General features: G+C 30.3%; 3 protein-coding genes across 4 annotated transcripts; 1 reads left to right on the top strand and 2 right to left on the bottom strand.

Moving 5' to 3' along the window:
- Positions 1-1456: 1456 nt before the first annotated feature.
- On the top strand, positions 1457-3428 carry LOC148226264 (uncharacterized). The gene is made up of 5 exons (XM_088204472.1): positions 1457-1573; positions 1725-1859; positions 2334-2608; positions 2670-2804; positions 2873-3428. The coding sequence occupies exons 1-5, from the start codon at positions 1516-1518 to the stop codon at positions 3287-3289; spliced, it is 1020 nt and encodes a 339-aa protein (XP_088060598.1). The 5' UTR covers positions 1457-1515; the 3' UTR covers positions 3290-3428.
- LOC148226263 (tumor protein p63-regulated gene 1-like protein) lies at positions 3307-10054 on the bottom strand. Of its 2 annotated transcripts, XM_088204473.1 has the most exons (6): positions 9864-10054; positions 8286-8478; positions 8040-8216; positions 7811-7966; positions 3757-3890; positions 3307-3686 (listed from the first exon to the last, which is right to left on the bottom strand). In XM_088204473.1, exons 1-6 carry the CDS (start codon positions 9988-9990, stop codon positions 3475-3477), a joined length of 999 nt encoding a protein of 332 aa, XP_088060599.1. In that variant the 5' UTR covers positions 9991-10054; the 3' UTR covers positions 3307-3474. The 2 variants fall into 2 exon arrangements, with proteins under 2 accessions (XP_088060599.1, XP_088060600.1); XM_088204474.1 differs by lacking the exon at positions 7811-7966 and having other exon boundaries at positions 9864-10051.
- Positions 10055-10086: 32 nt separating this feature from the next.
- LOC148226262 (uncharacterized) lies at positions 10087-22939 on the bottom strand. Its single transcript, XM_088203385.1, has 9 exons — positions 22720-22939; positions 13217-13282; positions 12969-13110; positions 12766-12896; positions 12172-12281; positions 11959-12104; positions 11691-11895; positions 10445-10561; positions 10087-10370 (listed from the first exon to the last, which is right to left on the bottom strand). The coding sequence occupies exons 2-9, from the start codon at positions 13280-13282 to the stop codon at positions 10253-10255; spliced, it is 1035 nt and encodes a 344-aa protein (XP_088059511.1). The 5' UTR covers positions 22720-22939; the 3' UTR covers positions 10087-10252.
- Between the last annotated feature and the right edge of the window lie 1500 nt (positions 22940-24439).

The following is a 24439-nucleotide window of genomic DNA, read 5'->3' as shown; positions in this document are numbered from 1 at the left end:
TGTGCATTATTATTTTATGATTCATTCGACATAAGTAATTTATCCAATGTACTAAACTAAGCGTAAATAATATAATAAGTATTTTTTCTATGAATATATATAAAGATAAAAACATAAAAATGGAGCACCATAAAAGGGTACTTGTTAATATGCATATATTATAGAAAACAAAATCACCATATAGCATTTTTTTTAATTCGTACATAATATTTTATTCAAATAAAAAGTGGATTAAAACTAAATTTAGTTTATTTTAATTTATTTTATAAGACTATTCAAATAACTCGTAATAAATAATGTTGCATCAATATTGAAATATGGTAATATTGTTAAAAATAAAACAGTTTAATGGTAAAGCTTAGTAACGAATTCATTCCTATTGCAACGGCGCCGACACGATTTTATTCTTTTTGCCGAAGGATTTTAGTAAAATCGATAAGAACAGCTATCATATTTTTAAAACATAGTGGTATATCGAAGTGTAAACAAACTATGGAGCAATATCTGATATGCGACGCCTATCTGTACTTCTTCTGTCGCTTATTTCCCCCCTGAGAGTTTAGTTGGCTGAGTTTGTATTTTGGACTTTACCCAATGAAAGTTTTAAAACTATAATTAGTCTTAGGACTCTTATTAGGTCAAGTTGGCTTGGTTAATTCGTGTATGCTAAGTCTAGGTTTGAACAAAAAATGTAGGTTTCGCAACTGTCAAATTAAGTTTCATAGCAGCATATATTAGTTAAATTATATTTTTTCTAGTAGAAATAATATATATATATCTACTGGTACTAATGTATTTGGACTTCACTATTGAAAATATGACTTCACTGAAAAATACACATTCATTGTAACATTTATACTTTGCATGTAAATAAATAACGATAAATATGTAAATGTTTATATTACTACGTATGCAAAAGTTGGATTCATATAATTTACTAACACCTGCCAGATAAAATATATTTTCACTGGTAAAACTAAAATCATAAAAAAATTCGGTATGGATTCGAAAATGTTTTTTTTTATAGATTTTATTTGATGGATAATCCGAGAATTTTCCGCACATTCTAGAGGGTTGGGGGAGCAAAAATTGGCTAGTGAAAGGTTGTTTTTTTTAATATTTCGATTGACGTCCCTGCAGCTGATCTGCAAGTTCATGCGCATCCATGTAATGCGTTTTTTCATTATAAATGAATAAATTATTCAGTTGATGACGGTCTGAACTAATGAACATATGTAATAATATACTACAGGTATTCAAAAAATATTTTTATTATTAACCAAATATTTTTCTCTACAATTTATTTAAAATATTATCAAATCTAAATTTCGTTGTTTTTATTTGTCTTAAATTTAAAATATAAAAATAAGGATAATTAATAATAATAAATAAGAACAATAAATTTGAGTGAGAATATTAATAGATATATCATTTTTTATTTTTACGTCTGGTAACTCTGCCATATGAAGGCTTATAGTTTCAGTTAAAGGCTCAGTGTTTAAATTTGAAACATCGATGGCCGATGACCATTTGTACTATGATTCTGAAGCTACGTTTTGTAGTCTGTTTGAAGGTAAACGAAATATCTATATGTTAAAATATTTTGATTATTTATTGTCACTTTTTGCACTATGCTACAAATGAAGATTGACAATCAAAAAATTTATTAATGTTTGTAATTTATGTATTTTTGTTAAATACTTACGATATGGACAAAAATGAAGCGTCGCAAAACGAAGAAGATGTCGAATGTCATGACTTTTTATCTGGCGTCACTGTATACAAAAGCCTCGAAGGAATTAATTCTCAGGATGTTATTTTCGAATCGCAAACTCGAACGAAAAATAATAAAAAGCCAGGTAAAACAGCTAATCTATTAATACTTAGGTCGCCTTTTAACTGTTTTGTAATAATATCAATTAACAAATTAGAGATGACTGCGAAACTCAGAACTGGAAAATATATCTAAACGACTACATTCGCAAAGACCATGGCAACGACTATTTCTTTCTAAATTACTTACACTGGTAGTAATTACTTATTTTTTAAATCTCATACACTCGTTTCTTATTTTTGGATCGCTTTAATAGACGGTGGAAGTAAACAGTTCAGGTCCAAAGAAGTGAAGATCTTTTTTTAATTTACAAAGCAAAACTATTATTAAAAGTTATGAAAATTAGGTAGAGAAATGAAGTTCTTTCGTACCTTTTATAATTTATTTTTACAAGATTTTTATTTGACCTACGTTTGTATTACGTATTCAATTGCACAAAAGTCGCTTGCCTTAGTTCAGTGTTATTTATATATTAATAAAAATACTATTTAATTTATAGGAATACTGAAAAAATCAACAAAACTCTCACAAATGTCTACCCTGAGTAAAGAGATAGGAAAATCAGCAATGCTTTCTCAAAAATCTGCTTCAGATATTGAAGGTATAAAATCGAGAAAACGTTCTAAAAAATGTATATCAAATACTGATTTAAGAAGATCGAAAAGAATATCTCAAATCATGAATAAAAACACAGTGATTGATGAACTTCAGCCTCAAAAAAAACACGAAAAATCCAAAAAGCAAAGCATTGAAGATGATGACCTAAGTTTAAAAGTTAAATTTAATATATTATGTTTTTACTGTAATATAGTACATATAAAAATACTTGTTTCAGGTGAAAAATGTTCATCAAATGGTTGAGGAATGTAAAAAATTGTGTGAAAGCATCCTAAATTGGAGTAAATATCAATACTGCATGTTAAAGGACATCGACTTCCAGATAAAAAAGATTGCTAAAAACAATCAACAGGTTGATATAATACAATCAGTATATACTCATAGTATTTTAACATTTTATTATTTTTATTATAATTTTAGAAAGCAAAACCAGGTCGTCCTTGCACTAAAAATAAACAAACATCAAATGCCAAATTGAAAAAGCTACCAATGCAAAACTGTAAGGAAACAGTTAACTCTTATTTGAATGATACTAATAATAATAATTCAAAGAAATCTAAAAAGCCAAAATCAGCTTGCCCTGTGCAGGCTAATAAGGAAAATAAAATTGCGAAAAAAAGATCAACTCAATCAGACAACGATCAAATTACTCAAGATTGCAATAAACATATAAATACCGAAACATTCCATTCCTTTGAAGAAGATGATTTGTTCGAATGTAGTAAAATACCACAAAAAGCTTTGACGCAAACTCAACCTTGGGAAAATAAAGACTTTTGGGAAAATAAGAAAGCTCCATTTCCAAAAGAATGGTTAAATGATTTAGACATGTGGTAAATCAGATCAACGTATAATAATGTTTTATTATTTATTTAAATATATATATATATAGAGGCGAAATATAATTTGAATAATTTAAATATGTAATATTTATAAACATTGATAATATGTAATTAAGTATACATCACAGTAAAGATAAAAGAAGGTTTCTATATAGATTTTTAGTCATATAAAGATGTTATTTAAAAGCTGAATTTTCCGCGGACTTTAAAAAAGCCCAATGACGTCTTGTTATGCATGAGCGAAACGAGACCTACATAGCATTGTAAAAGTATAGGCGCATGATGGATTACACAAGGAGTTTCGTTATTTTGCACCTCTTCCACTGTCTCGACAACAGCCTTCGAAAAGTTTTCAACATCGTACAAATCCTTGGAGGTGTTATCTTCGCTTTCTGAAAATATTAATATATATTTCATATATAGGTATAAACTTAAATTCCTTCTTTTCATCAATCGGCATACCTTTGTGAAAATATAAGGGATGAAATGTAAACGTGTTGAAAGGTATGTCATTATCGAACGGATTCCATTTCTTCAAAAAGTTCAATTGTTGTCCACGGTTCCACATAACTCTTACGCCGTTCATGTTACGCTCTCTAAAATGTTTCAAGTATGATTAAAGATAATTAAGTTATAAATAGTTTGATAAAAAATAACTAAAATTAATACATATGATCAATGGATTATATTAAATTTCAATGAAATGCTTTGCCTGTGCATTATAACTATATTGTTGACTGCATATTCCAGACAGCTTTTTACTGTTTAATATTAAACTCTAGTGCTACTTTTGCTGTAACAATCTATTTTTTAAAAACTTTAATGTGTTTAGTATAAATAAATAAATATAATATATGTGAACCTTTGCTCTAATAGCTAATGCAACAATGTCAATAAAATAAACAGGGCTCATTTTTAATTTTTTTTAAAACTAGACAACTGCAGGTCTACTTTAGAAAAAATAAAAATACGTTAGTTTATTGTATTGAATTTTAAATATTACATTTATGTTTTTTCATAACATTAATTTCTTAAAAAATCCTTAATTGTAAAATATATTTTTAATTATCTACTAAGGTAATGAATATAATATATACATGTATATAATATTATTAAAAAATATTGTTTAACATATTTCTATTTTATGACTATCCATAAGGCACATGTTTAAACTTTGCGTATAAGCATTATAAAGTAAATTATAATAATTAATAATACCATTCAAATAACATTAAATTTCCAAGCACTAAATAATAATTATGAAAAGCTATGAATGTCTAAAAAAAATAACAGCATGCTGTACCGAAAAATATAATAGGTAAGCGTTATTAAATTGTTCAAATTTTGTTATTACAATTTTATTTTATTCTATCATTTTTTAGTGTAAAATTTACAACATCAATCATAAAAGTGATATAATATATAACAGCGTTTTTAACTAAATTTAGTTGTGAAACTTTATATTTTTTACAATAAATATATTTAGCATAGCAAATAATGAGCAATAATCGGGTAGATTTTATATGTGATTTCAAGTTTCGGGGTCTCTCATTCATAAACAAAAAAGTTCAACGAAATAGAAGTTACTGTGTGAGACACTGAGACAAAATTTAGTATTTCTATCAAAATCTAGAAAAAAATTACTGGCGATTGTTTCAAGCAGTCGCTTTGTGTCCTTTGTCACTATTTGACATTGTTTTAAATAAAAAAAATGTTGCAAAAATAATTATTTTATCTTGATGGAAGGGTGAAGCGGTTAATTTTGTATTTTTGTATTATATATGCACAAAGTCACTTGAACCCCATTAGTTTATATAATTTCATTGTTTCTGTGACGCCACTGATTGTTATCTCGATTTTATTCAAAAAAATATTGAATTATTTCATTAAATTTGATATATAATGATGTAAGATCCAAACAAAAAAAATGAAGTTTGCATTATACTCAAAAGTAAACAACCGAGACATGTCAGATATTGATTCTAGGAGTCACGTATATTTGTTTTCATTTTAATCTTGAAGCAATATAACACTTATAGTCCAGTCAAATAAGGCGAAATAAAGGCTAAACCTCGGAATGAAAAATAACAAGCTGAAATTTTGCACAGACCTTCGTTTTGATGTTCTAAGGACAGGGTGAAAAGTCTCATAAAATATCGTGTCTGCTAATCAAGATATCAAAGGTCAAAGGTCAAAGGTCACAAAATTTGTTTTTTTGCAAATATCTCGCGTTTTATGCGTCGCACGTCATTAGATGCTTTGCAAAACTTGTAAAGCATAAAATTTTCTACAAGTTTGGTTACAATATTTGTTTTGTATCATTAACCGTTTTTGAGATATAGCGTGAAGAGTGGGAGGCGTACATCCGTTTATAGAATCCAGCGAGTATTTCTACCTGCTTAACTTGGTATAAGCTTTGAAAAAGTAAACAATCGTGAAAAAAGTGGTCTCGGCAAGTCGTTTGAACCATAATTTTATTACTTTCTTCATTGTATTATTAGGAATTAAGAATAAAATATTGCTCGACAAGAAATTTGTGCGAAAAAATTGAAAGAATTGAGAGATGTCCTTACGGAGTATGTACCAGATGATAAGAAAATCATTTCCAAACAAAAAGAAAAATATTTAACTGATATTATAATTACAACGAAGATTGGATCATTCCCTATTTTTTCTTTTCGCGATGCTCAAGCTTAAATTTTATCCATAGCTTGGTATGAAAATAAAAAAGGCACTTCGGAAGAAGAACACTTGCGGATAGTGGAAGCTGCTGCGGCGAGTATTAGAGAAGATATTCGATCTTCTGTTGTTGAGACCAAGTCTTATCCGCCCCCGAGTAAAATATTAATGAAGAAATTCCGAAAACTTTATTACATTTTCTGCAAGAAGTTATTATAAAGAACAGAAAAGGAAAGACGGGGCATTTTAAAACGAAGTACACAGCTATAAGTCATGCTATAATGACTTCCATTCGAAAACGGTCCTTTTCTTCGCAGTTATTAATAGGCCTATCTGTATTTCTTCATAGAAGAAATACAGATAGGCCAAACATCCAAAAAGACTTTTGGATGTTTTGTCAAGTTTAGGTTTTTTCGCTTCATATAGTGATACTGTAAAATGTTAAATTTCAGCTGTTTATCACCCACAGCCTCGTAATCAACCATCAGAGTCAAGTGCCTTAGTACAGTATGCAGCGGATAATGCAGAAAAATATTTATACTCTTGATGGCTATAATACTGTTTATATAATGGGAATGATAAAAATAATAACTCCAAAATCTGAAGTTATATCCGATGACCGCATAAAGAAATTTACATCAAAACCAAGTGCAAAGGAGTTAGCAGCACTATCACATATACCCCTTCTAGTGTATGAAAATCATGTCGTACCCGGATTGAGCAAGAGATTCAAGTTCAAAAGTTTAATGATGTAGAACTAACCGAACAAATATTTAATGTAGTTGATTTGTTGTGGATGTACGGAAAGTGGAAAAATATCTCACCGTTGCCAGGGTGGAATGGATTTATTGAACAACTTACAAAAAACAATGAGAACTTTGTAACTTCTCGGATTCTGTTTCTTACTTTTATTCATCATCCTGCGAGTAATATGGACATAATTTACACCACATTACAGTGTGCTATAAACACTGCCAAGAAACATGAACAAAGAACATGCTTAATAACTTTTGATCAGCCGTTGTACATAAAAGCACGTGAAATCGTAGCAGCTTCAGATGCTAACTCAGATTCATAGGGTATATAATGAATGGAAGCGGAATCAAGGAAGCTCCCAGTACAATTTATGCTTCGAATTCTGTCGACAAATTGTTGGATGGTCACGCTTTTGCAAGAAGTATCCAAGGCCATACGCTATTACTTTTTGCATTATCGATGATGATTTTTGAAGATATGGAGATTGAAAGTTATAATGCTTTAGATGGGTTCATTCAGCAGATAACAATTTGCGATGTTTCCTATGAAACTGTGGAAGAATGTGCAGGTAACTCTGGCTCCGTAGTTTACATAGCGTTATCCTATAAACGGATGCGCGCTTCCCACTCCCCGCGCTATATCTCGAAAACCATTAACCATACGAAGAAATAATTTATGACAAACTTGTAGAAAATTTTATTTTCTATAAGTTTTGTGAAACATCTAATGACATGCGGCGCAAAGGAGGCGAGATATTTGCAAAAAAACAATTTTTATGACCTTTGACCTTTAATATCTTGATTAGCAGACACGATATCATATGAGACTTTTCACCCTATCTTTAGAACGTCAAAACAAAGGTGTGTGCAAAATTTCAGCTTGTTATCTTTCATTCCGAGGTTAAACCCTTATTTGACTGGACTATTAGTATGTTCTATCCAAATTGAATTATATATTTATCGAATGATTGTGTGAAAACTAAATATAAAGAAAATATCATAATTAAAATAGTTTAAAATAAAATCACAAGCAAAACGTTCTAAAAACAACACGTGCATAGATCTAAAATAGTATCATATACCTAGATTCAAAATATTTCATATTAAAAGGTCCTAATTTCGATTCGTTCTCTTGTGTTTGATGCGTCTTTGCTGAAGAATTAGCGGGTCGTGTATTACGATCTACTACGTATTCGCGAACAACGCTTGTTATTCCATTAGTTATTCCGTTGATACGCCTAAGCATGTCTAACGTGAATATTTCGCAAAATTTATGTAATACGCAAGTAACTCATATCGTTCTATACTTACGGAACCAACGATGATTTTGGATAAACCAAGTTCCCTATTACGATTGTATCGACTTCTGGTAAAATGACTCTTTTGAACTCCATCTTCTTCATGGCAATGAAATCATACTTGATGATCATAATTGCCTTTTTCGTCAATATCACGATGCGTTCCTTTTCGCTGTCCCACAAACTTATCCTGCAATTAATTGATAATTTCATAAACCAGAATTTCGATTAAAGAACCAAATTTTATTAATAAACAAACTCTGTGAGCAACCACGATCCGACAACGGAACCATCTTCGCTGGGAAATACTAATGTTGAAATGCATTCTTGAATTGCGGATTCTACTATGCCACTTCTATTAGAAAAATAGTCGTGTGCATTTTGGAATCCGAACGGTGTGTGTAAGAATGGCACTACTGTATTAGATTCAGGTTTGTTAGAGTTGTTAGGATCTATAAAATAGAAAATGTTAGTAACAACAAAATAGTGTAGATTACGTGTATTAGTTGTATAAGCCATTTTAGTGTTACACAAAGATTATCAATTCACAATTTATAGTCGTATCATACGAATTTTCAAAGGTTTTAAAGTTGATGACTAAAGAAATGTAAAGCAACGCAGGTTTTCAAAAAAAGATTGTACATCTCAATTTAAACCTACCGCATATACCCTAACAAGGCAGCCTAGCTAAATATAAGGGGTCTATATTCACTTGTTAAGATGCCCTAAAATTATATTTTTGGAGATTTTATATAATATATAATAAGTTAACAATTTATTTCCCTTGCAAGAACAGTAAAGCCATTTATAACATGAATATCAAAACTGATAAAATTATAAGCTACATCAATAGGTGGCACTAATGCGTATATTCATCCATCAAATTATAATCAATTTCTTCAACAAGGATTATAATCAGTGGTGTAACTATGGTATGTGCCGCCTGGGGCGATCTTTAAAATTGGCCCCTCCCCCCTCCCATTAATTGGTTATTGTTAAGCTCTTGCTATTCATGGATATATATATTTTATTGCATTCAGGGTTGAGAACCACACTAGAAGATCCCATCGCGAATATGCCCCCCCCCCCCCCCATAGCTACGCCACTGATTATAATAACTGATCGAGATACAAGAACGATGGAACTAAAAGCCCGTCTTCTATATTTCTTTAATCATAGTTAAACATAAACACTTATAAACAAAAATATTTAAATTATAAATAATTCTAGATCGATAAAAAAAATCCTCCCAGAACTGGCCGCAAGAATCAAGTAAATATCTGTTTGCATAAAAATACTTTTTAAATTAAAAATATATTTATTTTTTATTATTTGCTACAGAAGATTTCTTAACTCTTTATTTAATTATTTTTTATTACCGTATATAAATAGTTTCAATTTAAACACGCTAACTAATTAATTGAACCAAAATACTTACAAGATTATATTCTTATAAAAGTTAATTAAAACTACATCAGTTATCGTGATCATAATATTTTATAAAAATGACTTGTGTGGTTTTGTGGTCTTCTGGTGATAGTCAAAGAAACTGCATGTTTTTGCTGCATGGTCGAAAGTGCGCAATAAATCCTCTGCAATATTTCTATCAAAACCTAGAAACTAATATTCACCGGTATAGCTAATGATTCATATTAATAAAATGTAAAAGATAAGGCAATATCTTCCTAATCTATTCATCTACGCAACAAGTAAATATGTTGTTAGGCTGCTTGAAAACTATGGAAAATTATCGAAATATCTATGAGGTACTGACAATATTTTCCGAATATTATAATTTAATGTTAACACATAAACATATGTATATATATAGTCTCACCATCTGGTAAAGGAGAAACTGCATCAGCTCCAGTCAAAATGGCAGGCTCGTTACTGTTAACACCACTAGAAAGCAAATTATCTCCGAACTGATTGTTAGAATACGAAAATTGACTATCGGCCTCCATGTTTACTTGCGCAATCCACTATCTTTGAATGACGTTCGATCGATCTTAAATTATTGGCCGTAACATCAAAACTTTCGGCCATGAAATAAAACATACTTTTAATTTTATATTTTTAATCATTAATAGGTTGTGCAGTAAATAATTTAAAAATACACTAAATTGCTTGAAAATATAGAAAAATTCATAGGAACTGATTTTATTTCATTACATCTTATTATCTAAAAAAATTTAGTGTCCAAAATATGTAACAAAATAGTTATATTTAGAAGCAGCGACATCTGTTTGCAGGACAGCGGGTAGGATATACAATGCAAGCATCTTGGCAATATACGTCTGCTCCCTCGCGGTTTTCCAGCTCTCCGATAGCTTCGCATTCTTGTCTAAAATTAACATACATTGTGAATTATTACCACACTTTTCAGATATATCAATGTTTATATGTTTGTATAATTACGGGCAGTGACACATATACTGTGGGCAATTCGGTGGATAACTGAGACAATTCGTTTGACACCAATCTCCCATTCCAGGTATTGCTCGATAGAATGGAGTTGGCACACATACTTGATCCCTTTAAATAAAAAAAAACATAAAAATAATAACCCAAATATATGTATATTATGTAGCAACTGTAAATAGTAATATTCTTATGCTAAAGCATACAGAGGCGTAACTAGGATAGCTTGCGCTCGAGAACGAACTATTTAAGTACCCCTCTCCCTTCTAAATTTTCTGTTTATTTCACATTTTTTAAATACATTTAAATTAATTTACATAGAAAATTATGGTTTAGTATAGTTAAGTTTTGTAACTTTTTAAAGATTGTAAACATCATAGTTTAAAAATCTAATAATAAAGTTCCGGGACATGAGACATCTAAAACTTATAAAAGTACCAACATAATTCTTTCATCTATTCTATAGTATATATTTATCTCATGTCGCTTTACCCACACAATGTAACACTTTGTTTAAAAATTAAAAGAAAGCTGCAATATATATTTTCCTCGCACATCCCATAACTAGGTATAATATGTCCAATATGTCCAGATACGTTTTAGTACTAGTTAGTAAATCATAGGTTTATAATTTATATACAGTTCTGTTCTTTACGTTTAGTTTTCACGTTTTCGCTCCATTGTAACTACGAGTCCAAGGTCATGGCAAGCTATTTTGTGGTAATATAGGCATAGTATGACTTCTTAATTGAACGTTATCAATAACGGATCGACTCTTATATTTATAAAATTATTATGCTTGTATTAATAAGGTCACCAGATTATAAAAATATCAAAGAAGGAAACTAAAAATAAAAAAGTCATCTCGATTTTTTTTGTTAGAGGAGGATATATTGCTACTAGGACTGGAAAAAGGTCATTTCGGAAATTTTTTTTTACTTAAGGATACTGTGAGAGCTAAAAAAAGTCACTTCTGACATTTTATTCAAGGAGGAAAAAATAAGGAAAATAGGAGGACAACATTTTTGAGTAGTACGTGTTACAATTAGAAATAACTGGAAGAAGCGATATCGGTCGGTATTAAGTGACATTTTCTATTCTTTTCTAAGACTTAATCTGGATCTGATTTTGTGTACTTTAATATATTTCGCTAATAATATATTAGCAATTTTACATTGACTTCTACTATCAATTATATTAGATTTTCGTTGATAATGAGCTAACACTAGTGATTGTATAATACCTGACAACAAGTGGAAAGATGTTATTCGATGGAGGTGCGCGGAAATCTCTGTAGTACAGCAAGAACGGATTGTCTGATTCTACAGCAGATGGTGGAAGACCTCCGGTGTTGGTAACGATACTGATATCGGCACAATTTCTGAAAGTCTCAGCCTTACCGCAACCGACGGCCTCCGTTCCGTTTTCGCAAAGGCCCCACATGTTTCCTGCAATTTAATCATATGTAAAACAATTCCGAATCAATCCAGTGAAGTTTACCATGTTAACACCTGTGTAATAGGTCCATTGGACGACACACTGAGAGCAAGTCATGTACGAAGGTAGCCGAACTTTATAGCGGAATATCGCTTTTTTGTCGCTGTCTAGCGGAATGAAAAAACTCTGGTCGCCAGTATCAGATACGATCAACGGATTCCTAAAATAATCGGTCAAAATGAAATATGTAATTACGAGGAACTAGTTTATTTTTTGTTTTAGCCTACTTATTAAAACATTCTTGGGTGGCCTCGGTGGTTGGATTGTTGTTGGGGCATATTTTAATGTCGAATCTTCCCCAATGATTCGCCGTTAGTTCTACTTCGATATCTATTACCTGAAATCACATACATATATTTTTTTACTATTAAAATTCAAACAGAAGTCGAAAAGAGCAAGTAATGCAATACTTAGAATGCGACTAAAAATCCTCTTAAACATAAAAAGTAAAAAATACGTACATCATTTTAAAGGACACGAGTTGATTCTGAATTGTGTGGAAATAAACCGACAAGGAAATATTGCATGTCTAGTATGTTATATTGGGCAATGGTCAGAAAATATTGGAAGCACTGTTGAATATTTGACTAATATTCAACAGTGCTTCCAATCAATATAAGATAGTCGCAAAAAATCGTTAGATAATACTTAATTTGACTGCATATATATTATTTGGTTTAGTTATAATCCCCCTAAATCATTTTAATCTAAATCACACGCTCATAAGCGAAATTCAGTTACCATGAAGACGTTTGTTTAAAAATGTGACTGAAAAACGATATATCAGTTCTCATAATAAATATACAAGTTATTTACAGCACCTGTCCAACACTGTATCTTCTGGCTATAATCCCTTTTGCGTACTGTCCACCAGCTTCGTGAGGTCTCGGCTCAGGCATATTCACAGCATCTCCGCATATTCCACATTTTCCTTTGTTCGTTTCCCACTGCACTGCCATGAAAATGGTGAGTCAATATATAAACCTATAGATGTTTAACCTATAATTTAAATATATGCAAATACCCGCGTATCCACCACAAAATAGTTCGTTATCATTATAATTCACGGGATTTGGGAAACCGAATCTCCACATCGCGTTCCTTGCAGGAGGATCCATAAGTCGGCCATGTCCTTCAACTTGCATGCAATGCTCGTTCGATAGTATCTGAAATGATTTCATGATCCAATATCATATTTTTATTATTATTATATACATGTTTCCTGATATTTTTTTAAATTTAAGTAATAAGAAATAAATGTATATAAGTTACCTGTGAGATAAAAAACCATTTTAAAATTATCCAACACAATGAGTTTGTGTTGTATAAAAGTCCCATCTGGAACAAAAAGAAAAAAACACTATAAAATTATATTATATTTTGAGTTAACTTGGATTTATTACTTATTTTGTATTTTTATCAACTTAAACAAAATTGTCAAATCTAAGGTACTAGTTTTCCAATGTCTAAAATCTCCCTACATACGTGTTTTTTCAAAGAGCTTTGCGATATAGTTATCAAGATATATAATATATAAAGTTTTACATCATCATAGAAAGTTGTCTTTGAAAAGCTGGAAATGTTTAGGAAACTATGCTTTAAAGCAGAAAGGTTGAGTTTACTATTTTTTTTATCCTCCCCTGCCCCTACAATAGTTGCTCGAGTACATATTAAAAGTTAAGCAGTTTATTTTAGAATTACAAAATATTTATCTTTTACATTTACATAATATATTCATTTTAAGAATATAATAAATAATATAATAAAAGTTGAAAATGATTCCTGAATCTCATGCAAACTAGCAAGTTTACTGATATCTGGTTGTAATCTTTTCAGCGACATACAAAAATCACCTCTATTCACAACATCAATACGATTACGAGCTTTGTGACTCCCTTGAGATTGCTATAATTCCCCAAGAGTTGATTATTGGCTTGTGCCTATCTTGAAATGTATTGACGTCAAGTGGCCCCCAAGATGCGATTTAACGCCGTTGGATTTTTTTGTAGGGTTACGCTAAGAATCGTGTCTACGCCGATAAACCTGAAATATTTGAGTACTTAAAAACCAACAACCGGTAAGTTATAGCCGAGATACTGCCCGAAATGTTCAAAAAGTCATGGAAAATTACATCGGAAAGATCGGCCGCTGCAAAAGATCCATAGGTGACCATTTAATTGATATTATTTTTTATAAAAAATGACATTCATCAAATGTTCCATTAATAAGAGAAAACAAAGATATACTGAAATTTATGTGTTTTTCTTTAAAAAAAAAGTTTATCTGAACCTGTTAGCGGAGTATATGTAGAAATACCTCTGGTTTATTATTTTTTTTTGAAAATTAATTTTTGTATGGGCCCCAATGACGGCAAGCTTTATAAAACCAAGTTTGGATACCCTGTTTGGAAAGGTAGTAACAAATCTTGTATGCGTTTCATAAATATAATTTATTCTGTTTAATTCTGATTAATTTTAAATTTCCACTGGTAATTATGCGATTGGTTTATGACTGAAAACACTCGTTAATATGGTTTTATAGACACTGTAAATAGATAATCTATCGTGTATAATGAAGAGAAACGGGCATTGGAATCTTCCATGAGGAACACTAGCTGGGGTTTTGCATGGTAATGAATGTTCATTATTTATATTATAACAGATCATCAAGGATCATACATTTGTATAGTGTATAAAATCAAAAGTTTTTCCATATCTAGAATTAAAATGCTTGTACTCTTTATCATATTTAAATTAGCGCAAATATAATACGTTAAACAATTCACTTTATGTGTATTCGTGAGTAATATTTTTGCAGAAGACTAACTGCTAGTTAATAATTTAACTCCCAAGAGATTCCATTTAAGCAAAACATATGTGCACTGAAGCAACAAAAACTATTGTACAGTGAGCATTGGCGTCGTGAAATTTGCACAAACTGCCTTTTTTAGTAGTCATTACTTGTAGCGCAAATATTCTATGGAATCATATACCTTTTTAGCCAAACAGTCGTAGAATTCACATCATATGTTCTATGCTAAAATTTTGGCTCATTCTTTGAAAAATTTAATGATCATTATCTCGTGCTTTATGCATGTTATTGATTTTAGGTGATTGTTATATATATTAAGTTGCACCTGATTAGTTACAGCACAAGATTCAGAATTAATATGCCTACAATGTGAAAAAATCATAAGATGATTTTTTCATCGTAAAATTGAGTAAAATTTTGTAAAATCGCTAAAATATTATTGATGATATCATCAAGCGGCCATTGCCCCAACGGTCAAGTATTGTAATGCGCCCAAAGAGAACAAGGTTCATTATCATATTTTCTGAAAACGGCATCGTTATTACCATTTTTTTACACGCCCACAAAAAACAACAGTAGGGTTATAGACATTTACGAAATATTGATTTTTAAGAATCATGCTGAGAGTAATGGCAATGTTACAGGACAATTTTGTTTATTAGATTATCAGTAACGTGAGAAAATCGCCACCAAATTTTGTGCATATATGAGAACTAACTTAATTTATATGTAAGAGTAGTATAAGTTAATTACGTTACAAATAGATTAATTATTGAAAATGTCATGAATTTGAAGCAGGAAGAAGTAACATCTGCACTTAAGAAAGTAATGGATGTCTATCCACTGTCACGGATAAACTCGTTCAAAATAACAATCGACGAGCTTTTTACTTTTTTATTTCGCTACCATAAATCTTGTTACATCATCTATGATTCTATATTTATAATATATTTAACTCTCTAAAATTATTAATTATTTAATTAAATATTGTGACTCTTCATAGAAAAATCGATTTTATATCGTTTGTATAGAACAAATTAAATCGAATTTTATTTTAAGTTAAAATATAGTTAAAGACAATTTATCATAAAATATTATGTTTGTCTAATAATTTAAAATAATATCGATTCGACCTATAAACTGTGACCATGACACGTGACAACTTTGCCAATTCATGATTTTCATCATTTCGATTGAATAACCAAACGCCTTGCATAATCGTCACATACGCATGTCAAATACCAAATCGTATGCAGATGATTTTGCCAGCAATTTCATGGTCATTGACATTTAAACGAATAATTCGGAACTGTTCTCTGTCACAAAAAATAAAAAGTTGACCGGATTATTCTTATTACAAATCGTATGATTTTAAAAAAGCTGGTCCGTGAAAACAATTTAGATTTTTAATAAGTTTTGCCTACATCATTTATATCAACTATTATTAAATATTGACAGCGATTTAATTTATTACGGTAACGTGATCGATTCGTTTAATAGGTATAATGAGATATCAGCTCGACTTTAAGGAAATTCCAGAGATCATTTTGAGCAATCTTGTTGATCCGGTCTCACAACAATGCTTCATTTTGAAGTTCAAGATTAACCAGAAGGGACTCCTCCTTGACATTTAACATCACAAACAAGATCATCACATCCTTCCATATACTGACAAATAATCTGTTAACCAAATACTTAAAATAACTTAACAATATTAATTAGCTTGTAAAAAGTTTACCAGTAAGTAGTATTCAAATATATTTACATGATACCATTTTTGTTATTTCAATACAAAATTCTAAATATATGGAATGATTTGAGGTGATTGCAAAATTTATAACATACAATAGAGATAAGATAATTCTGTAGTCATGTTCACTCATGCATTTTATTAAAGCTATAAAACAACAACACATTTTTCTTTGCATCGTCACTATGTAAAGGAAAACATTGCCTAATTTATAATTAATGAATCATTCTTTCTGTTTTCAACATACAATGTACACCAAATGTTATCATTATATCATTAACTAACAAATACTCAATATGTATTTAAACATTTTTACTTCATTGATAAAAATGCCATTTAAAGCATACTGTTAATACATATGCACCACCTTATGTGTTCTTCTTAAGAAATTAAATATACATGTCAATGGCATTCCGAAAATAAGAATAGAACATGCTTTTGTATATGTCCGAAAAGAATACCGTTAAATACATATTAATGTATTTTTTGCCTTGAAGAGATTGTCATATCATATCGCATTTATATAAACGATATACTAAGTATTATAATATTACATTAGCGAGAATGGAACGCTTTCCTGTGACTTTCCTTATTAATTTCAGACAATAGATCATTATATCATTCTAAGAATCTACAAATGATTCACTGGTTAATTCTAAAATAAAAAGTAGTTAATATGTAAGTGTTATATTATTATATTGTCATCAATCATCATATATGTTCCAAAAATATTTTAAATAAAGGTACAATTAATCCTAATAAAATAAAATATGTTTCATATAATTATGAGACAAAGAAAATCTGATTTGCCATTGCGAACCACAGCTTGAAAAACACAGTTCTTAGCAAACATTAATTCATCCCTTTTACGTAAAAGTAATGTAAGATTGAATTTAATAAGAATGACCATGCGTGTTTTGAATGTTTCTCTAATGTGCATTCTTTTACGATTGACATTCGCATTGATAACATTTTTACGATAAAAAAACGATTCTATCAATCAATCACTGATTTCGTAAATCTTTTTATGTGCCCACATATTTTATTTGCACATCCTTATATTTGATATTTTATTGTCAATTTAAATAGCAGTTATATTTTAAAAGCATAATAAATTAAATGATATGCATATAAAAACACAGACGGTCGTGGTTGAACTTTTTGTCACAATCGTCTTTTTTTAAACCGATTTAATCAAATGTCGGATATGAATTTCGACGCATTAATATGCTAATTACAGTCTACAGGCCAAAAAACATTGACGGTATCCTTTTGGAATTTTCAATTATTGTTAATGATTAAGAATCGATTGGGTAAGAATAATATAAATAACGTGCAGAAAATTATATCTAGAAAAGCTTCTTAAACAAGAAAATTTCTAATATATTCACTAGTTATCGTAAACAACAATTTAATTGGATCATATGAGACATTAAGAATATTAAGGACGAACTCAATAAAAACATGTGTCGAAATAATTCTGAATTTTATTCTGAACTATTGTGTACAGAATAAGATAACTTATCTCAAAGTACACTATATATGTATAAAGTTGTTTCTAAAAATCTGAGCTTAAGAAAAAATCCCAGTATAAAAAATATCATACAGTTTACCCAAGTTTCCTATGTTGGCAGCACTGTAAATCAGAGAACTGTCAATAATCACGCGTGTTCTAAGTGGCAAATGTTAGTATGCATTAACATATTTACGAAATAGATCGCTTAAAATCGTTCAATACTATACGAACTGTGTATCGAAATTTACAGGAAGATTATAGTTAATTTCATCGAACTACTGAGTAAAAAATTCGTGACGTAGTGAAAAATTTGATGAGACTAGAAGCGTTGGATATAGGGTTAGGCTTGTACATTATCGTTGCGTCCGTTCAGCCGAAAATATTGCTGCTGTAAGTAAAAATGTGACTGAAGACCCGGAATTGTCGATTCATCGACGTTTGCAGCTTTTGGAATTTTCTTGTGGCTCTTTATGGCGCATTTTGCATTTGAACTTGCACCTACATCCGTATAAAATTCAGATAACACAAGAACTGAAGCCCAGATAGTTGATGTTGATTTTCAATGAAAATCTTATTCTCTGATTAGGCACATTTACACTTCACTGGGTATGTAAAATAATCAAAATTGCTGCATATGGTACAAGAAAAATCATTATATGATTCACGAGAGAGTATAACATGCCTAAAAAGTGATTGTTTGGTGCGTATTGTGGTCAGGCGGCGTCATTGGGCATTACTTGTTTCAGAAAAACGAAGGTGAGCGCTATAAGCGCATGATAACTCGACTGTTCTAAAGTTTTCGATAGAAGATTTGTTACTCTTTTTGCGAACCGAATGATTTTCATACATTTCCATGAATCTGTATATGATTTTAAGTGACGAGTTGTATTTGAGCTTCCCAAAACCATATTTTAAGTCCAAAAAACTTCATTAATGGCATATACTTGATATTTAAAAGATATTTTAAATAAATGATTCGAATCAAGTTTTGAACTGAGTCTTGCATATATTCAAAAGCGAACTGACGTGTCTCAAATTTATAAATCTGATAATTGTTGCCCTCTTAAGAGCGAATGACTTGAGTTTATGAGCGCGTATTTGTCAGTAAATAATCAATCTAAAATGTGTTGATTATGTGTTTTTGAATACACATTTATAATATTCTCTATCAACTTTGAACTTTATCATATTCCAAGGATCAATATTTATGAACTACTGTGTTTATTTATATTATGTATGTGTGTCAAACATCTTTTACTATAAATTTAACACAATTTTCCGGTATATCTTTGAGTTAACGGACTTTATTCGGAAATATCTGCAAATAACACATTGTCGGTGGACCGGTTAAACACAATGAATAATGTAAGCCAAAATTCGATCGGCTCGTGTCACAGCCGGTCAAACCGGTGTGCCGAATGATTAAATAAAAATTCACTAACGATCCAAGTTCAATCACCTGCTTATAAAACAAGATTTTTCTCCTATATTTCAGCTAACGAGATCGAACCAGATTATTGAAGCAGAACGAGAAACAATCTTTAATTATTGATATTTTATTATCAGTTTAGTTACTGATTTATCACGGTGTGAATTTATAAATGAATATATTTTTAATGAACTAGGACTAGATTAGTCATTAGGTTACTTTGCCACGAAACTTGAAACTGTTAACCCATATTTGCAAAAGCTAAGAAAATATGCTAAAGTTAGTAATTTTTTGCTTTTCAAAAACACGACTCACTAATTTTAGTCCGTTTAAAAAAATATCTAGATGTTCTAATTGATTTATTTAATTCAAATAGCTGTTTGTAAATGCAGTATCTTAGAACTTTGTGTTACAAGCGAAATACACAAACATAACAACTTGTGGTGTACGGCCTATTCAAATAAAATTTGCCTTACACGTTAAAAGCGCCATAAACAAAATTATATTTATGATGCGGCGGCATGTTGCTAGACCCTTGTCCGACAAGTGCCATCGTGCATCTTACACGTATCAACCGGAAACTGCTGCAGGTACTATTTTTTTATATTGTATTGATACTAGATACATAGGAATGCAAAATGACAGGTCACAAGGTTGCCTATTTAATCTTTAACGGTCACACAACAGAAAATGTCACAGCGTAAAATGAGCGAGCACGAGCACTTATTCTATGCTGGCCAAGTTTATACGATACATGCATTACAAATTTGCTTACAAAGCTTCATCAAGAACTCCAACATGACTTGGACACGTGAGAGTTCATCTGAAATCGAAGCCATGTGAGAAGACCTAGATATCAGCCGCTTCTCTCTTCACATCACTTTAGGGCCAATTACTACGTTAGGAATCCAAAGTTCAACCCGATTTTAGGAGATGACTAGATCCTTCAGGCGCATGCAAGGCTACGGAGACATACTATGTATTACAATAATTAAACAAACTGTACATGGACTGACTTAAAATTGTTGCACAATAATCAGTTAACAAAATAAAATATCTATATCTAGGTCAGGTACATAAGAGTAAAACGTGAATTTTTCAAGATCAAATGAAAAAATTATGAATGAACTTGTAATAAAATGTCAATATAAAAACCAGCCTAGATACTGGAATTTTTATCGAATTAGCTTTTATATGGGTATAAATCTAATTTTTACGATGATGTAAAAATTGTATGTGAATCCATCTTATATGAATGATGCCGTTTATGGACATGGTTAATATAAATATAACTGTTTATTTCAATGAGATTAAAAATAAATAAATGTGAAAAATCGAAACCTATAGTAATATTTTCAAAAAGAGTTTTCTACTGACAAAACTATGGATCTTTATAGAATTTATTAAAATATTTATGAATAATTTATTTTCATAATATTTTTAATTTTTAATATTAAAACTGTTCACCCTAAAATAAAAACTGGCATTTCACGCCCAAAAATATTAGTGCCACACGTTTATCTGGATTATAATATATTATATGCTAATCTATAGTCCAGATAACACACCTTAAATAAATACTGAAAAACTTTTAATACAGTAATATCTATATATACAAACATGCAAATATTTTGATATAATGAAAACTCGTTTATAACGCTCCCGTCTCGATAAATTCTTGTCGCGTCGAACAATTGCTTGATATTTATGCAAGAAAACGAGTATAATTTGTGGTCCTTTTTTGGGCAACTGACATTATCTAATTTATTGCCACTTATTGCAAATGTGTTAATATCGCTTAAAAGCATGATTGTGATTATTAATTTGCGGCGAATGTGAACATGGCGGAACAGAGATATTAATGAGAAAATAAAATATTAATGACTTATTAGATACCTTAAATATTCTAAAACTAATTCCATCCGGTTATTCAAAAACAAGCAGACGAAAAGCATTATTTATTTTTAGCTATTAGGGTTTTCTACGTAATTTCTTATCGCCGTATTCAGTTAAAGATTTTGTCATGTAATCGGCACAGGTGTTTACGTTTTTCAGAATCATTAATGGGATAGTTAGCATCCAATCTCGGCCAAAACAACTAATCATCGTGAATGCCATTGACCTGCGATAAAACGTATATGCGCAAAATTACTTGAAAATGTCAGTATCAAAAGTAAGTTAAAATTTTTATATTAGTTAGACATATACTTCTACTGATAATACATTTGGCCATTACTGGCACCGTAGCCATAAAAAAAATTCTAAAAAAAATCTCAAATATTAGTGCAATATTTTTTATGTACTATAACTTTTTCCATTACTTATTCTAACCATATAATAAACGCATAAAATAAGAAACAGCTCGTTCTCGAGATAATGGTGTACAAACATACAAACACACTTTAAGTAACATATATTTTGTTGAAATTAAACATATTTAAAAATATTACTTAATTGCCATAATTTACCCTAATTTTAGTAGTATTGTGTAAGATGGAAGGCACGAACGGTAATTAAAGTAAATAACAATTTGAGAGAAAGAATCATAAAACAGATACTAACAAAGCTATTTGTGAGCAATTAGGTGATCGTTTTGAACTCATTGATGGTTGTCATGTAGTAACTAATTCGGCCATTGTATAATGTGTTTTGATTTTTAATCATATTATTTTGAAAAATAGATAGTTATTCATGCATAACACACATTAACCTCACACATTTTTTTAAATTCAAGTTTTTAAGGAAAAAATACTGTTTTTCTTTAAAATACCGTATGCAGTACGTCAGTGATTAAAACTAAAATTGTAATTCTCCAAAGATTAAAAACCCCCGAATAAAATTAATAGATCGTCTTTCATTTTACAGTTTGATATGTGCATGAAACCAAATATTTTAAGAGATGCAAAAATTAGTTTTAAATAATATGTAAATACATTTTGGATGGATTGAAACTAAAATATCTGCTTTACTCAGAATGTGTACAATATTATTCAATAATATATTTATTAATTGTGTATATGTTATTACTAAGCAAAAAAGTACAAAATCATTTTGATTTTTATTTTGAAGATTTCTTTTTTTATGTCATTTTTTCGAGCTTTTGCAACCATTTAATTTATTTATAATTTTTTTTAAATCGTCTGGAATAACAATTTATTTCAAATAGGGTTTTCGAACTTTTGCCTTTCCATTTTCCTGAAAATCTCACTATAAAGAATATTTTCATAGCACAAGAAAGACAAAATAATATGTCGTTCTGATAAACATACCTTGAGCTTTCCCTTGCGTCGTTTTTCGCCGGAAAATGCTTTCACTGCATGAAACACGCGCGTGAAAACGAAATCAAGCGTGTCAGTGGGTCGGTCCTTTTTCGTCCTTGCCGCGCGTTGAATACGAATAAACGAAAATGTTCACCGACTGGCTGATACGGTTCGTCCTGGCCGAGGTGTTGGCGAGGACTGACGCACCACGACGGCGACGGCAGCCAACTAAGCTCCAGAACAGCTCAGCAGCCCTCGCTGATCCCTCCGGTTTCAAAGGTCACGTTTTCCACTGCCGAAACCGATATCAGACTCTTTGACTTCTTTTTGTGTAATCTTAAATTAAAATTCCGCTCGCGTGTTTTTTGTCTATATGTCAAGTGTAGATACAATTTTGAAGTCTATATACTAAAATGTAAATGCCGAAAATGCTTAAATAATTATATTTCAATTGGAAAAATGATTATATCACGTATTTAAAATATCTCTCAAAATTTTCCCTTTTGTTTGACTGACTGTTTGATAAAACTAGCGGATGGAATACGCAATTAGATATGACTTCTATGCAAGGCAACTTTAAAAATAAAATAAGTATTATATGCATAACAACATTATGTACGTAATAAAGGTTGATCCAACTTAAAATTTAAGGATATCATCGGATATTTTTTATTAATCAAACATTTGATGTATTTCATTGATTATAAAAAAATATATAAATTAAATGACCGCCTGAGTGCATCTCTCATTGTCAATATTATGTCGCAAAGCTATAAGATCAATCGTCTATAAAGCTTGGTGAGAATAGGAATACCAAATCATAAAATTAAAATTACGGACGTTTGACTCATCCATTTGGGTGTTTAAAAAGGTAAAGGTAGTTTTTCAATAACTTTGCTAGTTTCAAAAAGATATTGTTTTTTTATTTGGGTGATTTTTATCCAGACGACTTATCATGAAAAAGGCTCTTACATTTGTGAGGACTAAAAAATACACCAAAAAATCTCGTATTCTGAAAAACTCTTTAAGTTAATTTGTTACAAAATTATAATTAGCTCGAAGGAAAAACACCGGGTCAACAAGAAAAGGAAACTCATGAAAAAACCGTGTCAAGGAGGCAGAAATTATCAGAGCAAATAACAATAGATATCATCACACAATCAGAATTTCAATTCGGATAAAAAGGACCGTCTTCAGAACTCAATTGAACGCAAACCACCACCCGAAACAACACTCAAGTCACCGTCACATATAATATTTATTGAATCACCAATACGATGTTTTAGTTACTACTAACATATTTACTGGTGTTATATTATTACGCTTTTGTTTTTGAAAAATGAATAACGAGTAAAAAACATAAGCAATAAAAAATGTACATTTAAAAAAAACATGTGTCAATGTGTTAAATATTTAAAAAAAAAAACTATAAAAAGGCGGAGTCCATACTTCGTAAACGAGATGAATTTCTCATTGAATATTATATAATATTATTTTAATTAAATAAATAAATGTTAACATCGCGTTTTGTATAGTTCGACACTGAATGACAGCCATAATTAAAATATTAATAACGCGTAGTAGCAAAAATCTATCGAAGACACTTAGAATTTTAAAATTAGTGTGCCTTATTATTATTTATAACAGCACCACTACTGGTAGACCTAAGTACATTTGTTTTAATTGGATTTATAAATTTGATAACAAAATATTCAGCTACATTGACACA

This window comes from Plectrocnemia conspersa, unplaced genomic scaffold (genome assembly GCF_051122295.1).
Source record: "Plectrocnemia conspersa isolate PC_06_02 unplaced genomic scaffold, ASM5112229v1 ptg000014l, whole genome shotgun sequence".
Taxonomy (NCBI): Eukaryota; Metazoa; Arthropoda; class Insecta; order Trichoptera; family Polycentropodidae; genus Plectrocnemia; species Plectrocnemia conspersa.
The sequence above is the reverse complement of the archived record's forward strand: the minus strand, read 5'-3'. Positions and strand labels throughout refer to the sequence as shown.

What these genes read in the sequence shown, in the direction of transcription:
- LOC148226264 (XM_088204472.1), top strand. Translation starts at nt 1,516, where the DNA reads ATGGCCGATGACCATTTGTACTATGATTCTGAAGCTACGTTTTGTAGT. An exon ending in GTTTTGTAGTCTGTTTGAAG is followed by an intron (nt 1,574 to 1,724) that starts GTAAACGAAATA and finishes ACAAAAATGAAG; the next exon opens with CGTCGCAAAACGAAGAAGAT. An exon ending in ATGATGACCTAAGTTTAAAA is followed by an intron (nt 2,609 to 2,669) that starts GTTAAATTTAAT and finishes TACTTGTTTCAG; the next exon opens with GTGAAAAATGTTCATCAAAT.
- LOC148226263 (XM_088204473.1), bottom strand. Translation starts at nt 9,990, where the DNA reads ATGGAGGCCGATAGTCAATTTTCGTATTCTAACAATCAGTTCGGAGAT. An exon ending in AGTTTCTCCTTTACCAGATG is followed by an intron (nt 8,479 to 9,863) that starts GTGAGACTATAT and finishes TCTATTTTATAG; the next exon opens with ATCCTAACAACTCTAACAAA. An exon ending in TCCCTTATATTTTCACAAAG is followed by an intron (nt 3,687 to 3,756) that starts GTATGCCGATTG and finishes TAATATTTTCAG; the next exon opens with AAAGCGAAGATAACACCTCC.
- LOC148226262 (XM_088203385.1), bottom strand. Translation starts at nt 13,282, where the DNA reads ATGGGACTTTTATACAACACAAACTCATTGTGTTGGATAATTTTAAAA. An exon ending in AATGGTTTTTTATCTCACAG is followed by an intron (nt 13,111 to 13,216) that starts GTAACTTATATA and finishes AAATCATTTCAG; the next exon opens with ATACTATCGAACGAGCATTG. An exon ending in CAGTATATGTGTCACTGCCC is followed by an intron (nt 10,371 to 10,444) that starts GTAATTATACAA and finishes TGTTAATTTTAG; the next exon opens with ACAAGAATGCGAAGCTATCG.